At 41.5% G+C, this 16208-nt stretch overlaps 1 protein-coding gene across 1 annotated transcript; it reads right to left on the bottom strand.

Moving 5' to 3' along the window:
- Window positions 1–1382: 1382 nt before the first annotated feature.
- On the bottom strand, window positions 1383–15504 carry LOC115097912 (lipocalin-like). The gene is made up of 6 exons (XM_029614090.1): window positions 15279–15504; window positions 11920–12059; window positions 7996–8072; window positions 6867–6980; window positions 2107–2208; window positions 1383–1578 (listed from the first exon to the last, which is right to left on the bottom strand). Exons 1-6 carry the CDS (start codon window positions 15372–15374, stop codon window positions 1574–1576), a joined length of 534 nt encoding a protein of 177 aa, XP_029469950.1. The 5' UTR covers window positions 15375–15504; the 3' UTR covers window positions 1383–1573.
- Between the last annotated feature and the right edge of the window lie 704 nt (window positions 15505–16208).

Genomic DNA, 16208 nt, shown 5'->3' with positions numbered 1-16208 from the left:
ATTGCCAAGTGGTCCCACCACCGTTACCTCTCTCACCAAATCCTGCGTTCCACTAAGAATTACATCTAAAATAGCTCCCTCGCTTGTTGGTTCCTGAACCAATTGCTCCATGAAGCAATCATTTATTATGTCCAGGAACTTTATGTCTCTAGCAAGTCCTGATGTTCCATTTACCCAGTCAATATTGGGGTAATTGAAATCTCCCAATATTATTGCACTGCCAAATTGGTTTGCTTCCCTGATTTCTCTTAGCATTTCATCATCTGTCTGACCATTTTGTCCAGGTGGACGGTAGTATACTCCTATCACTATACTCTTACCCAACACACATGGGATTTCTACCCATATAGATTCTACTGAGCTTTTAGTCTCTTGTATGATCTTTATCCTGTTGGACTCTATATACTCCCGGACATAAAGTGCCACACCCCTGCCAAGTTGATCCTCCCTATCATTGTGATATAATTTGTACCCTGATATAGCACTGTCCCATTGGTTATCCTCCTTCCACCAAGTTTCTGTGATGCCAATTATGTCAATCTCATCATTTGCTACTATACACTCTAACTCTCCCATCTTACTTCTTAGACTTCTGGCATTGGCATATAGACATTTCAAAGTGTGTTTTTTGTTTGTTTTAACAACCTGCTTTTCAGTTGTTTGGGATAATTCAGAAATCATTAGCTTTGGTGATTTTTTACATATAGGCATTATGGACTATGTTTGCTTTTAATGGAACCTCCCTGTTGGGATGCCCTAACTCTCCTGTTTCATTAGTATCCTTCAAGGATACATTTCTCCGAACCATGCACTGCTGAGTGACTGTCGGTTTTCCCCCTTGTTCTAGTTTAAAAGCTGCTCTATCTCCTTTTTGAAAGTAAGTGCCAGCAGCTTGTTTCCACTCTGGTTAAGGTGGAGCCCATCCTTTCGGAAAAGAGTAGAGAAAGTAGAAAACAATAATAAAACTAGGGGACACTCTTAATACTAACAGGAAGCAGATTTAAAACAAATTAGAGAAAGTATTTTTTCACTCAATGCACAATCAAGCTGTGGAATTTGATGGCCAGAAGATGTGGTCAAGGTATGTAGCATAGCTAGGTTTAAAAGGGATTTGGACAAGCTCCAGAGTAAAAGTCCATAAACCATTATTAGCTAGGTAGATTAGGGAAAGCCACAACTTATCTCTGGGAGTGGGCAACAAAGTGTTGGATCTACCTATTGGGATCTGTCTGATCCCTCCTAATGACTTGGATTGGCCTGTGTAAGAGACAAGATGCTGGGCTCAATGGACCTTGGTCTGATCCAGGATGGCACATCTATTGTTCTGGTATCTAAACCTGACAAATATCATGCAGGCAGGAAGCAAACCACTCAAGAGCATGTACAGATGTTCTCTCAAAATGATATTTAGCAAGAGTTATACACAGAAAGGTGATGAAGCATAGCGAGCTCTCTTGAACAGGCACATTGGAAATCTTCTATAGCTCAGAAGTTATTAATGATATGTCTGTCTTCAGCCTCTTTTGATTTTCTTTCTTCAAAGTTTAATGAATTCTGGAGAGGTGCCAAGCTCCTAATCTGAAAATGAGAAGGAAAAACAAAAATAAGCCTTTACTCCTAAATCTGAGATCTGCAACTATACCTCAGCAATTTTTTAAATTTTATAGAAAGTGCATTACATAAGCAGAGAGTAATCGAGCTAGAGGACAAATCATATACTCGATTACATTTTACAAGTTTAAAAAGTGACTTTCTCAGAAAAGAACCGAAGCTCAGATACTTTTTACTGGATTTTTAATCAAGCACAATCTGCCATTAGAAGCAGCAGATCATGCAGGTCCACTGATTAAAAGGATGTTCAGTGATTCTAGCATTGCCAAGCAATATCCTTATGGATGATGGAAGACTACAGCTATAATTAACAGCACCCTTGCATCACACTGGAGGAGGCTGCAGAGATCACCGTGAGGTTCCAATATTTTTTCTCTAATATTGAGTTTTTAACATCTAATTGAGAAGGAAGTACCTCCTCTAGAAGACCATGCTAGCAGTAAACACTCCATCTAGCAAGGTGGTTATCATAATTTCTGCATTATATTTTCTTACCAGAGGGAGGCAGTATGAGGATGTTGCTCTGCGCGAGTCCCTGGTCCAGTGAGAACTGACGGAATTTCTCCAGGAGTTCTGGCCTCAGGTTCCTGGCTCGACCTTCAGAGGAGGAAAACCAACATGGGAATGCACACATTCATCTGTTCTTCCAGATAATGCACATGACACACTTCTTGTAGAACAAGAATACTGGGGGGGGGGGGGGGGGGGGGGAGAGAGCAAATAGCACCAGCCCTTTGAAATATTTTCAGATGGTTATAGGAGTTGTCACTTTGTACATGCAAAATGGTTCTAAGGCTGTCAAAGTGATGGTGCACTTATGATGCATGTTAATTAACAGTTAGTAGAACTTGCAGCATGGAATATAATCTGTGACACATGGTGTTAGTCTAATTCACTGAAATTCATTGTACCTCTAGTTAGACAACTTAACTCATCAAGAAAACAGCAGGGGAAAGTATGCTATTGGCAGCATAGGTTATGAGTGGTGGTGGGACTCTTGCAGAGGCTCTTGTGTTCTAATGTGCTCTGAACTGCTGTATGTAAGCTGTTTTTAGGAAGTTCAGAATAAATGGGCTGATGACTTGATGAGCAGTTTTGGAGGTTGGAAAGAAAAGATTTCCCCCCCCCCCCCCCCTTACCCATCCATTCCCAGAGCTTTCACGTAGCAGCGTAATACTAAATAATACTAGTATAGCACACTAGCAACGTAACAGAGCTTGGCCAGCATATTTAGCACACTTTCTACCTTCTCTCTCTATATTTCTAGACAATAGGGATATTATTTGACCCCAGAGGGGTAAATTTGATCATGATGCTCAGCAGAGATTGGAAAATTGGGCATCCAAATGGCAGATGAAATTTAATGTGGATAAGTGCAAGGTGATGCATATAGGGAAAAATAACCCATGCTATAATTACACAATGTTGGGTTCCATATTAGGTGCTACAACCCAAGAAAGAGATCTAGGTGTCATAGTGGATAACACATTGAAATCGTCGGTACAGTGTGCTGCGGCAGTCAAAAAAGCAAACAGAATGTTGGGAATTATTAGAAAGGGAATGGTGAATAAAACGGAAAATGTCATAATGCCTCTGTATCGCTCCATGGTGAGACCGCACCTTGAATACTGTGTACAATTCTGGTCGCCGCATCTCAAAAAAGATATAATTGCGATGGAGAAGGTACAGAGAAGGGCTACCAAAATGATAAGGGGAATGGAACAACTCCCCTATGAGGAAAGACTAAAGAGGTTAGGACTTTTCAGCTTGGAGAAGAGACGACTGAGGGGGGATATGATAGAGGTGTTTAAAATCATGAGAGGTCTAGAACGGGTAGATGTGAATCGGTTATTTACTCTTTCGGATAGTAGAAAGACTAGGGGGCACTCCATGAAGTTAGCATGGGGCACATTTAAAAGTTCTTTTTTACTCAACGCACAATTAAACTCTGGAATTTGTTGCCAGAGAATGTGGTTAGTGCAGTTAGTATAGCTGTGTTTAAAAAAGGATTGGATAAGTTCTTGGAGGAGAAGTCCATTACCTGCTATGAAGTTCACTTAGAGAATAGCCACTGCCATTAGCAATGGTTACATGGAATAGACTTAGTTTTTGGGTACTTGCCAGGTTCTTATGGCCTGGATTGGCCACTGTTGGAAACAGGATGCTGGACTTGATGGACCCTTGGTCTGACCCAGTATGGCATTTTCTTATGTTCTTATGTTCTAGAGCTAGTATTTATGATGTGCTGCAGATAGAGCTTAGTGATTATTTTATTCGTTCTTTTGGTCTTGCCTCTCCCTTCATTTGGTAGGTTTTGGTGCAAGTTGCATTTAGGTGTGGTATTGGTGGTTAGAGCTGCAGGCTTTGAACCAGGGAAGCCAGGGTTCAGATCCCACTGACGGTCCTTGTGAGTGAAGGTAAGTCACTTCACCCAGCATTACCTCAGGTACAAACCTAGGACCTCATATACTAAGTAATTTCCCCATAGACACAGAATGGGAGAAAAGCCTTAGTAAATCAGGCCCTAAGGGTGTTATCTACTAAGGCTTTTCTTCCATTCTGCGTCTATGGGAAAAATGCTTAGTAAATGAGGCCCTTAGATAATAAACCCTATGGGGCAAGGGAAATACCTACACTATCTGAATGTAATTTGTTTTGAAGTAGCTGGCCAGTTGCAAAAGGCAGAATATAAACCAAAATGAAATCAAATAAAAAAGTTTTTAGATTATTTTAGCCCTAAGATATGTTATGGTTGCCAACTGGCTCCAGATTTTCAGGACAGGTTGATCTAACTGGTTTTACCCCATTGCATGCAGGGACTTGTAGTTCTGACGTCCCTATTACCAAACATATGACGACGATGTGTTCTTTATGGCCTGAGACCCAGTTGATCAGGAGAGGGTACAGGCATGCAAGCAGGTGTAATCTGCTGCATTCTCAGCAAAGATCAACTGAGCCAAATGTTCTGGCTGTTAGTAGGATGAAAGGTGGATATGCTCCCCAAAGCTTTTTGTAATTAGCATGGAGCAGGGAGATACTGGAATACCTAGAAGTCCACCTGTCAATTGTAGAGGCCACAGTTTGTCAACTGGCATGAGCTGGAAGACAAGATGGCTGCACACCTGAGGTTATGGATGAGTCTGCTCAAGCTGCTGTCCCTTAAAGGAAGAGCCTGGTGGCAAGCATGCTGTGGCACTGGTTGATCCACCCTGAATGCAATTCCTGAATTCTTAGCCTGGACCCAGACAAAGTTACTAGATTTCTTCTGGGCTGGGAAACACTGGATGTCTGCAGATGTTCTAAGCCTCCCTCTGAGAGAGGGTGGACAGGGCCTGGCATCCATCCAAAGTTGGGTCCATACCTTCAGCCTCCAGACTCTACAGAGGCTCCTATATGCAGACCCACCTCCATAGTCGCACACGCTGGCTTGTTACTATCTTCACCAGGTGCGCAACCTATGATATGACTCTTCTGTATCCATCCAAAGGGTTTTGGCGGAGAACTCTCAATGCTGCCAGTCTATTATCAAGATCTGATTAGAGCCTGGAACCTGATTATCAAGATCTAATTAGAGCTGGAACTTGGAAGAAAAGCCTCAGTAACTATAAGCACAGAATACCTGTTCGATCCTCTGCTCTACAACCCTTGCTTGGCTGTGAGCATATTCAGATTCCCTGATGCTTGCTGTTGATTCACCTCAGCTGGGATCACAGTGGTCATGGATCTCCTAGACTATGATTGACATGGTTGAGTAACCCCAGAACCCCTAGCCCATCTCATGAGTCTCACAAAAGTTTGTGTTACTTGATGCCTGCTCCAGGAGATCAGGAACACCAAGTCACCTGACCAACGCTCCTTCTTTGAGGGGGTTCTGCAGATCAGATGTACCACCTGACTCAGATCCCCATTTGTCTGGATCTGTTTATCAGCTCCAAATCCCATGAACCCCCTCAGCCTTCCCATCCTAACAACCCATCTAGGTTGCCTTGAATTCTTCGTGACACATTTCTGCACCATGTTGAAGCAGAAGATCTACTCGCTCATGCTACACACCATACAGTTCCTCACCCTCATCTCCTGCCCAGACACCATCTGGCAGGAAGCTCTTCCGCCATCTGAGGCTGAGAACCCCCTTCTATACCTAGCACATTCCGAAGCCCACTAGGGACTTCAGCTGGAGAATCCCATATGGTGCTTTTATCCCACTTCACGGACTCCCCACCCTCCTGTCCCTTTTGCAGGAGGACGCAGTCCATATTTCAGCTCTTTAACTTTTACGCCAGGCTGCAACACCTTTTCTTTTTTGCTTTAAAACCTGCTCCTGAAATTCTGGTTGCATTTCTCCCCACACGTTTATTTTTGGGCATACCACATCCAGAACCCTTGGCGGACACTTGGGGGTAACCTGCACGGAGTGGCAGTTGCTGCCATGGAAAGCTTGCCCGGCAGACTGAATGGATCATTTGGTCTTTTTCTGCTAATAATATGTTACTATGTTCAGGCCAAGGGACCTCCTCATCAACCTCTTCCTGTTGCTAAAATGTCCATCTGCAAGACCAGGAGGCAGCAATTGGACAGGGAAACACCCTTGGAGTGTGAGGTTCTGTTCTGGACAATGTCTCGCTCCTGTACACAAGCAGAGCACTATGTTGCAATATCTACTGGCTCAGTGGATGCTCTGCTCATTCCCTACCCCAGGGCCGACGCATCCATTAGGCGAACTTCAGCAGTTGCCTAGGGCGCCGAGCCATAGGGGGTGCCAAGAACTTACCTTTGCTGCTACCCATTGAGGGTTTCCCCTATTCTATAACCTCGCACTTAGCCACACACTGCAACTTCTGCAGGTACCTAGTACACATGCACCCAATGTCTGAGAGTCTCTTCCTTCCACAGCTTCCTCAGCTATGGCTGGCATGAGGAGTGAAAGCTGGGCCTGAAAACAAAACCAAGATCTGCTGTATGGTAATGCCCAACACTTGCCACTGAGCTACTGAGCTTATGATTGCCACTGAGCCAAGTCATAAGGACCAGGCTGATCCATTCCTGGTTTTATCTTATTGCTTGCATAGCCTCATTGTCTCGTTGAGGTCGCTAAGAAAATCAGAACTACAACTCCCTGTATGCAATGGGGCAAAACTAGAACTGGCTTGGCCTGTTACTTGTGCATGGAGCCAGGGAGCAAGCCTAAGTAAGCTGGCCCTCCTCCTATTCTCAAGAAGATGTGGCAGGTATGATCCAGGATATTAAAGACATACTATATAATATCACCATGGTGAAAATCTCTGTATCCTTGGTCTTGCCTTTGTATGTTAAGGCATATTCATCATAGTTGGTCTCCACCACACGGATATCATACTCATTCCCCCAGCCTACACAGGATGCAAAAAAAAAAAGGTATTAAGCCTAGAAGAGGAAAAAAGATAGTGGAAAGCACACACAAAAGAATCTGCAATCGATTATTAAACCTAGACATTTAGATTCATTTTAATTCATTGGTTGAAATCAGATCAAGTGATCTACTACACAGTAGCTTTTATTCTGGAAAACCGTGAAAGAATGACTGAAAGAGCTAAGGCAATATTCCACTGAAAATCATTGATAAAATCAAACTCCAAAGGAATTTTGCTCATATGTGGAAACAAAAAGGAAAACACCAGGAGGACCTTTTCAAAATGTAGCTAATACTGACGATTTCAGATTTTGATTGATCTGGTCTTTCTGCCAAAAGTTAGCACTACTATGTTAAGACGATTATATTTCTGTGGGTGTTAAGAACAAGGCTGATAAAGTGATATATTTAATCCTTATGGTCCTGAGTTTGCACAGAGTGCTTTTTTGTTGGATCATGATTTTTATAAATGCTAGTATTATGTCTGGGAGGACAATTTCGAAAGCGATTTACCTGCATTAATCGGTTGTCCGAAAATTGATCTCTTTCAATGTGGCTAAAAGTCTTTGTTCCACAATGCACAGACTTTCTGCCACATTGAAAGCTCGTCTTCTCGGGGGCGTGTTTAAGTGTGGGGAAGAATGGCATGCTTGCAAATTGCATTTTAAATCTTGGCATGTACTTTTCTACCTGCAGAAAGAGCAGGTGCAAGTGATCACACGTACTATGTATTCCCATGGCAAGTTCCAAAGTGAAAGTATGCGTGTACTTTCGCTTTGAGAATTGGTGCAAAACTCATAGGTAAAAAGTACATGTGGTCTTTGTCTCAATGTGGACAGTTTAAACATTTTCCCCTTTATATGTTCTCGATCCTGCCATCCAGTAAAGTAGGAGCCATTGTTCTGTGCTGGATAGTGTGTGTGATCTGGTGGAGCCAGTCTGGCAGAGAGTAATCCATGGCCATGTTCTGCCTCTTAACCAGTGGCAGCACTTACGTAAGCTGGTGGCCCGGAAGCGGCCTGGCTGTTCCGTCCTGAAGAGCGTCTTAGTTTTCACCTTTTGCTGGCCATCTCTGGAATTGGGAGGGGGAGGGAGGAAGAAAAACACACTCTTGTGTAGATGTGCTCATAGCTTCATTAAAGCAGCAATACAAAAAAACATGGAATACGAGACAGATAAGGACCAATATGTGTCTAGTCTAGCCAAAGTGTAACCTCCTCCGTCTTCACAGTGGGGCACATTTCAGAGATTGCTGAGCACCATGAACTCATTGCAACATCTGGAAAAAATATGGACTCAATCAAAAAGGAGGCAGGATAATCTGTATGACCCAGGAATCAAATGCAAAATCACTCAAAGAGCAATCAACACACTATGAGTTGTGTTCCAAAACAAAAAGTAGTTTTACTGAAGCCAAAATTAGTCCAATAGTACTTGGGGGTAACCTGCAGGGAGTTGCAGTTACTGCCCTTAACAGAACACATGGAGTACCCTGTATGGAATGGCAGTTATTACCATAAGCAACTTGATTTCCAGAGTGGATGGACCATTTGGTCTTTATCTGCCATCATTACTATGTTTATGTTACAAAATAAATAAAGCAGGATAATAAATGTTAACATCCAGAAAAAACAAGAAACTGTAGCTTTTGGTCACACAAACCGGAACCCACAGCCCTGTTATGTTCTCAACCCACTAAAGCAGGACTTTGGGATCTCTTCTGGTTCTCCAAAATGTGCTCTCTTCCTCAGAACCCTCTGAAGCTAAAAAAAAATCCACTTTTCCTACTCTGAAACAAATCCTTAATATCTTGGCATTGGGTGCAATCAGAATAATTCCCTCTCCCCAAGACCTGAGGTTAGAACCTTTCTGAATTGCAATCCTTACCAGAAAAGAAGAGAGAGGACGCTTCTCTGGTTGGATGAAAAAGGCAGCTGTCTTCTCCCTCCCTGGAGCCCTGAAAAGCTGCTTCTCTCTACTCCCTGGAAGCCATCTCTAACTCTTCCCATTGAGACACCCAGGCCCAGATTTCGGCATAGGCAACTACTTAGGTCACCAAACTTTGAAAGCCCCAAATACCAAAGTCAAAGCGAAGCGTGCTTTAGGGTCATGTGCTGGAGCCACTTGAAATGGGAGCTATAGTGGCCCACTGGTCCCTCTCCCCAGTCTCTGATCTCCATGAAGGACTCCGCCGCTCTCTGGTCCTGCCTATTGGGTGTCAAAGTCTTGAATCTGGCTCTGGAGTCATCTACTGTATATAATCTCAGAATACTGACCTGCCCTTTAGAGGATGTACCCTTCTATTGATCACTAAAATTACTAATACCCCCTGAACGTCCCCTTCCTGGAAATGTCCTTTCTTTTAAAGTATAGTGGGCCTAATCAGCCGTATAAATGTATTTCCTGGTGCATGTCATACCCCATTTGATCTCCAGTTCTTTACAACTAAGGATCCTCTGTGCTTATCCCAAGCTTTCTTGATTTCTGCTAATATTTTTGGTCTCAGTACCTCCTCTGGAAGGCCATTCCATGCATCCACTAATCTTTCCATGAAGGATAGCTTCTGATGTTATTCCTGATTCAAGTTCTGTGGAGCCTTATATCATAACTTCCTCTTTTAGAACTTCCTTTCCACTACAAAAGATTTGCCTCTTATACATTATTTGTATCTTTTTTTTTTCAGTGGTCCATGTACTGTATTCAGCCAGCTTAATTTTTTCTTCACTTGAAGATTCATTTTGCACTAACATTATCACCATCATTAACCCTAATAGTGGGGCTAAGGGTAGGTATCATTTTATCCTGGGTGATACGCGACTAGTATGGATGGATTTGTCTTTTTACTTCTTTTCATTCTTAAATAGCGGTGGTCACTTTGCTGAGATTTGGTCTGGGTGTTGTATAATGACATCACCAAGTGAAAGTACTTAGCAATCCAATACTCTATTATTCTCAACCCCTCAGACCTCTACTGATAAAGTTTTCATTTAATTATCAGAATCCTTGATCAACCCAACACAAGATGCTGCTTCTTATTACTCAGATGTGCTTCAAAAAGTATAGAAGAGTAGCACTTAGCCTTGGAAGCCTCAAATGAAGACTCTGAAGCACTCACTCAGCTCTAAAAAATCTTTATTAGACATTAATTCCAAAAATAATCTAAAAACATGAGCTCAGGCAAACCTTGCCTCCACATTTCATGCTGGTGTACTTTATCTAAGATGGGGTTGGCCTACCTGATCTCTTTTGCTGAGTCACTATTATGTTACAGTTTCAATGGATTCCCTGTGGTAGATTGCCAGCTGTGACTGGAGAGCAGTAAAGGGAATCCATGGCCCCTTGGCATAGGAATATAGATAGAGAACTCTGGATCTGTACAACAATGACTTCTAGTGAACATTATATAAGAAATGTCATGCTGGATCAGACCAAGGTCCAATGAGCCCAGCATCCTGTCTATGACAATGGCCAGTTCAGATTATAAGCACCTGACAGATCCCATAAAGTAAATCAATTTCCTCTTACTTCCAAGGATAGCAATAGCTTTCCCTAGTCTACCTGGCTAATAATGTTTTATGGACTTTTTCTCCAGGAACTTGTCCAAACCTCTTTTAAACCCTGTTATGCTAGTTGCCTTGACCACATCCTCTGCCAACAGATTCTACAGCTTAATTTTGTGCTGAGTGAAAAATTAATTTCTACAATTTATTTTAAATCTATTAGTTAGTTTCATGGCATTTTAAAGAGTAAATAACTATTCTTTATTTATCTATTCCACCCAACTCATGATTTTATAAACCTCTATCATATTTCCTCTCAGCTGTCATTTTTCCAAGCTAAGAGCCCTATTCTCTGTAGTTTCTCATCATGAGCCATTCCATGCCCTTTATCATTTTTGTTACCCTCCTCTACACTTTTTCTATTGCTAGAATCCATGGCATCTGGTATGAGAAAATGGATACACCAAGTTGGGACTATGCAGCTGTGATTGTAAGTGAATTAAATATCTAGTGTGAGAATGTGGATATAGCAGGCTGGAGCTGTGATTGGTGCATGGTGTCAATCAGTAGCATCTGGTGTGAGAATGTAGATTTAGCAGGCTGGAACTGTGATTGCTGCATGGTGTCAATCTATGGCTTCTAGTGTGAGAATGTGAAGATAGTAGGCTGTTTCCGTGCAGCAATAATGGGGCACAGTCAGTGAATCCATGGCATCTGTTATGAGAATGTGGCTACAGCAAGCTGGAGCTATGCAGAAGGATTATTCATTCCAGTAGGTGAATGGGAATGCAAACGTGCTGCTTGTGGTAATATTCTTCATAGAATACCTAGAAAGGTATTCTTCAGCCAAGGTTTTCTGCCTAGTTGGGGCAGTGTAAGAACTTGAAGGCTTCCCCATTTAAAGGGGACACTCAAGTCAGCAGATTTATGTCAGCAGTCTCCTTTGGAGTGAGAACTCAAGATATGGACTGTATAGTTTAAATAAATATATTGAAAAGGTGTTTGATAATATATACTGAGTGTTTGTTCAGTGCTAATTGTTTAATGTAGAAGTGCCACTTGATTTAGGAGGCAGTCTCTGAAGTTTATCTTGCACTTGAAAGCAGTGATCTCTGACATGAGAGAGGATTATAGCTCATAAATCAGTTCTCAGAAATCTTCTAACCAAGACAGTTTCAGAACAAACCATGATGAGCAAATATTATGTAAATTTATGCTAACTGTGTTTGTTCATAAAATATAGTAATCAACCTTTGTATGTTAATGTCGTGTGTTTGCAAGTTGAAAATGAGCAGGCTGCAGTACAATTATGCAGATCTGGATTTTGAAGTTACTCTAGGTGGACATGTATTAAAGATACAGGGCTAAGATGTGTGTGTATGTGGGGAGGGGTGTTGTGAGTGGGGCCTTTTTACTCACCTGGAGAAGGTGGAGGTGACATTCAAATTCCCATCGATGGTGGGGGTAATGATGGTGGTGCACATCTTCAGGTGCTCTTTCTTGTGGTCAAACCATTTGGAATTGGAGGCTAAACCAATGCTGTACCATGTCCCTGTAAACTGGAGATAATCAATAATCATGCTAATATAAATACAACTTTTATCAATATAGTGTCTACAGCATTGTAGAAGATAATTATTATAGTTTCAATGTCCCTACCTCAAAAAGCAATGATTCTCAACCCAGTCTACTGGGATCCTCCAATCAGTCTGCCTCTGTTTTATGCAAATCGATCTTATGTATATTCATTGTGGATATCCTGAACCCAGCTGGTTGGGTGTGTCCCAAAACTGGGTTGAAAGCCACTAATCTGGAATGCTTAGCCAGCCCAAAGTACAAAATTAGGGTTACCAGCTAGCTCCAGGTTTTTTCAGGATAGGGTATCACCCCCACTGAATGAATTACAAGTCCATGTATGCAAGGAAGTAAAACCAGAAATGGATCAACCTGTCCTGAAAAAATTCAGCCAGTTGGTAAATACCGGTATTTGAAATATTATGCTGGATTCATTTTCTAATGTTATTCAAGTCACTATGGGCCTCATTTTGTATAGTAATATAGTAGATGACAGCAGAAAAATATCAACTGGTCCATCCAGTATGCACAATTATTCCTGTCCCAACTGCAAGGATATATCCCAGCTAGCAGCCATTGAGAGTAATCTCAATGGCTTATCCTTATCTCAATGGCTTATCCTTATCGTGGATAAGGAGATATCTCTCCTTATCCACGATAGATTTTGCTGTTATTTTCATATGTATCCTACCATCACAGACAGATGAGCATACAAGATCCCCTATTTACTTCTCACTGGCATCCTTTAAACACAAAGCTTTATAATAATCTGAATAGCTTATTAGTCTTGTTAACTAACTTTCTTTTCTTTTTAACCATTGTCTTGCTATATTAAATACCCCAAGTTTTTTTCTTCTATATGTTTGTCTTACTAGATTGTAAGCTCCATTGAGCAGGGACTGTCTTTTTGTATGTTTGTATAGTGCTGTGAATGTCGTCTAGTGCTATAGAAATGTTAAGTAGTAGTAGTAGTATAGCTATCAAAAATAGTATTGCAGCTGACCAAACATCTGGCCTCTGAGGTTCTCTACATAGACTGCCAGACAGACCTGGCTTCAGCACTATAGAAAGCAAAGCCTGAATCAGGATAAAGTCTTTTTGTATAACCATATTTTGTTTTGTTAATAGGAAGTTTAATTCTGCTATTTTGTCAATGGTCATAACATAATCATGTTTTCAATGGGGTGAGGTGGCAGGGCATTAATCCCCCATATCATACAGATTCTCAATCTCAGCCAAGAGGTCAAGTAGGGATCATCCATAGCTCATGGCTCAGACCCTAACTTTGGATCTTAGCTAAAGAAAGGCTATAAAACAGCAACTGCCTTCAAGATATGAGCCAGTTCTTATCTGCTTTGATGTCAGTTTACAGTTTTTTAAACCTAATTTTTCCACTGGGTTATCCAATACTTTACAGCAAAGTTGGAGAACAACTATACCTCTCAAGTTATCCCTAGTGAAAAGATACAGACTTGTAATTTAATATGGGTTGATGCATGTATGCGTATACTTTAAATTAGTAGCTGAAATGTACTGTTAAACAGCAATTCAATGGATATACTAATACAGGAATGGGGAGCCTATCCATTCAGTAAAGCAGCAGTTGGATAGTGCTATAAGAGAATGGGAAATCTATCATATCTATTTTTAAATAATGTATGTGTATTTTAATTTTTTTATATGTGTTTTTAAGTTTTTTTAGTTTTATGTTTTAAGTTATGTTTTTTATAATTTATTAATATGAATAAATTATTGTAAACTGCCTAGAAATGGTGATTGGTCTAGAAATGTTTTAAATAAATAGTGAAAGAGTGACCTCCCCTCAGCCTCTATACAAAGTCATTCCTTCTCTTAATCATCTCTTTCATTTCCATTTACTTCAATATTTTCACCTTCCTAAATATTGTAATCACCCTATTATAACTACTGAAGGTCACAAAAATCTTCCTCACTAACTCCTTCCCCTTCAGCCTCAAATGGAAAAGGACATAGCCAGCACACTCTCAGTGCTGTGCGCTTGCACTTCCTTTGTATGTACATCCCTCCGAGCATGAGTAAAAATGTATTGTGTGAGAACCCAAAATTCACAGAAGTGTGTGCAAGTTTCTTGCAATTTTAAATGCACTTTAAAATCAAGACGAAGTATTGCCTAATTACCCCGTGGCTGTGTAGTACCACAAAGTAGACGTGGGTTTGATTCCTAAAACCAGCCACCAAGCTCCTGCCCCTGAAGCTGACAGGGCATGGGGACGCTACAGAAGGCATTAACAACTTCTGAGAAGGAATCACCATTATTACACAGCAGAGACACCAAATCACCGGCTAATGAACAAACGTTTTGGGTTCTGGAAGAAAAGGGCTGTTACTCTAATGGCTGGGTTAGTTGGGAGTCAGAGAGGGAACAGAAATAGGAGAATACCCCAGGAAGCTACATATCATGGTTTATAGCCCAGCCAGGGCAGGTTTGGGCTGAGTTGGAAGCCCAAGATAGTAGGGAGAAAAACAAATACTTTCAGGATCAAAGTGATAATAATCAAGGTTTTAAAACATAAATTAGACATTCTTTGCTGCTAAAATAGAGATGGTGCAGAGATATGTACAGAGCAGACTGAGTATTTAGGGACACTCAGAAGAAAGTTGGACAGGATGAACAAATATCTTTGTTCAGTCTGAAATCAGTATGAAGATGTTTGTGTGGGTATGGGATATACCTGTGGAATGGGGGAAGCTAGTCTAGGTAACCTCATTCTGGAAGCTAATCGAATAGCTTGCAGAATGAGGTTACTTAGACCTGAATAGAGCTGATAGTTGACTCAGGTTGTATATTTATTTTATTTTACAGGGAATGTGCACCTTTGCCAATTGCCAAGCAGGGAACATGTAGCAGATATCATGTACGAAGTACTAGACTAATATCCTACAGACCAATGGAAGCGGAATTATACTTGGATATGGAGACAACATTGTCAGCAATAGCTCCTATAAAATTGAAGGATAGCTATAGAATTTAACGCACACTGAGTTTCACAAGTTATTTACTAAGTGCAGTAAGAGCAGTTTTACCAAACTAAAGCTACACAACAAGGAGCAGAATGTGCCTGGATGGGCTGAAACCTCAAGGTGTCGTAGAGTGAGGTTGCTGGCAGACCAGGAAGCCCACTCACTGTACATGGCACTGAGAGTTACATAAAGCGAGTTCTTACCTTGCCTTCCTCAAAGTTGGGTTGGATGGGGACCTCGGCATATGCCCGGATAGTGCAGAGCAGAAAGAACCCTAGGCTGAGCAGGCCTGCCCTCATTGTCCCAGTTGCTACCTTTCCTTTCACTCCTGACCTGTGATTTCTTAGATCAGAGCAGGACCCTACAGCACAAGCTAACAATCAGCGAGTGAAAATTCCAGAGAATGAGATGTCTATTTAAGACCAGCTGCCAGGAAAAAAAAAGAGCAAAGAGCATCGCAGCATATCACATCACTCAGTGGGATGGTCCCAGCATCCTCATTCCCTGTTGCAGCTGTTGGCTGGTGCCAGAATGGAGAGAGCATGTTCCAGGATACAGAGGAGGAAGATGGGATCTGTTAAAGCACCCATGACCCATGGGCAGTTTCATGAACATGGTAAACAGGGCAATGCTCTACAGTGGGTCCCAGGGGCCCTACAGCAGATTCCCAATGGAGCATGAAGGATGGATGAGGAAGGGGATTCCTCCATCTTGACAATGGTCCTGTGGTTTTCCTGGTCTGGATGCTATGAGGGCTAGGAACAGAGTGAAGGGCAGGGGTCAGAGACAAAAAAAGGGAAGGAAAATAGCAAAACATTAGAAGCTAAACTATATTAATAGTCTGTGTACATCAATGCCCTCAAGAATAGTAACTAAATGAATCAGTTTAAATCTATGAGCAAAATGCACAGCAGCAGTTAAATGTACTGATATACTGTACTACTGCAGCAACTGTATATCAGTATACAGAACAGTATACATCAGCGCAAAGTAATGCATATGGGGAAAAATAACCCATGTTGTAGTTACACAATGTTAGGTTTCATGTTAGGAGTTAACCACCAAGAAAAAAGATCTAGGCATCATAGTGGACAATACTTTGAAATCGTCTGCTCAGTGTGCTGCGGTGGTCA

The sequence above is a fragment of the Rhinatrema bivittatum genome, chromosome 8, assembly GCF_901001135.1.
Source record: "Rhinatrema bivittatum chromosome 8, aRhiBiv1.1, whole genome shotgun sequence".
Taxonomy (NCBI): Eukaryota; Metazoa; Chordata; class Amphibia; order Gymnophiona; family Rhinatrematidae; genus Rhinatrema; species Rhinatrema bivittatum.
This window is presented reverse-complemented; position numbering and strand designations above follow the sequence as displayed.

Bases quoted from the DNA above. Each gene is read 5' to 3' on its own strand.
- LOC115097912 (XM_029614090.1), bottom strand. From the start codon at position 15,374: ATGAGGGCAGGCCTGCTCAGCCTAGGGTTCTTTCTGCTCTGCACTATC. The intron at 12,060-15,278 runs GTAAGAACTCGC...GATTATCTCCAG, and splicing joins CCAACTTTGAGGAAGGCAAG to TTTACAGGGACATGGTACAG. The intron at 6,981-7,995 runs GTAAGTGCTGCC...CATCCTGTGTAG, and splicing joins CTTCCGGGCCACCAGCTTAC to GCTGGGGGAATGAGTATGAT.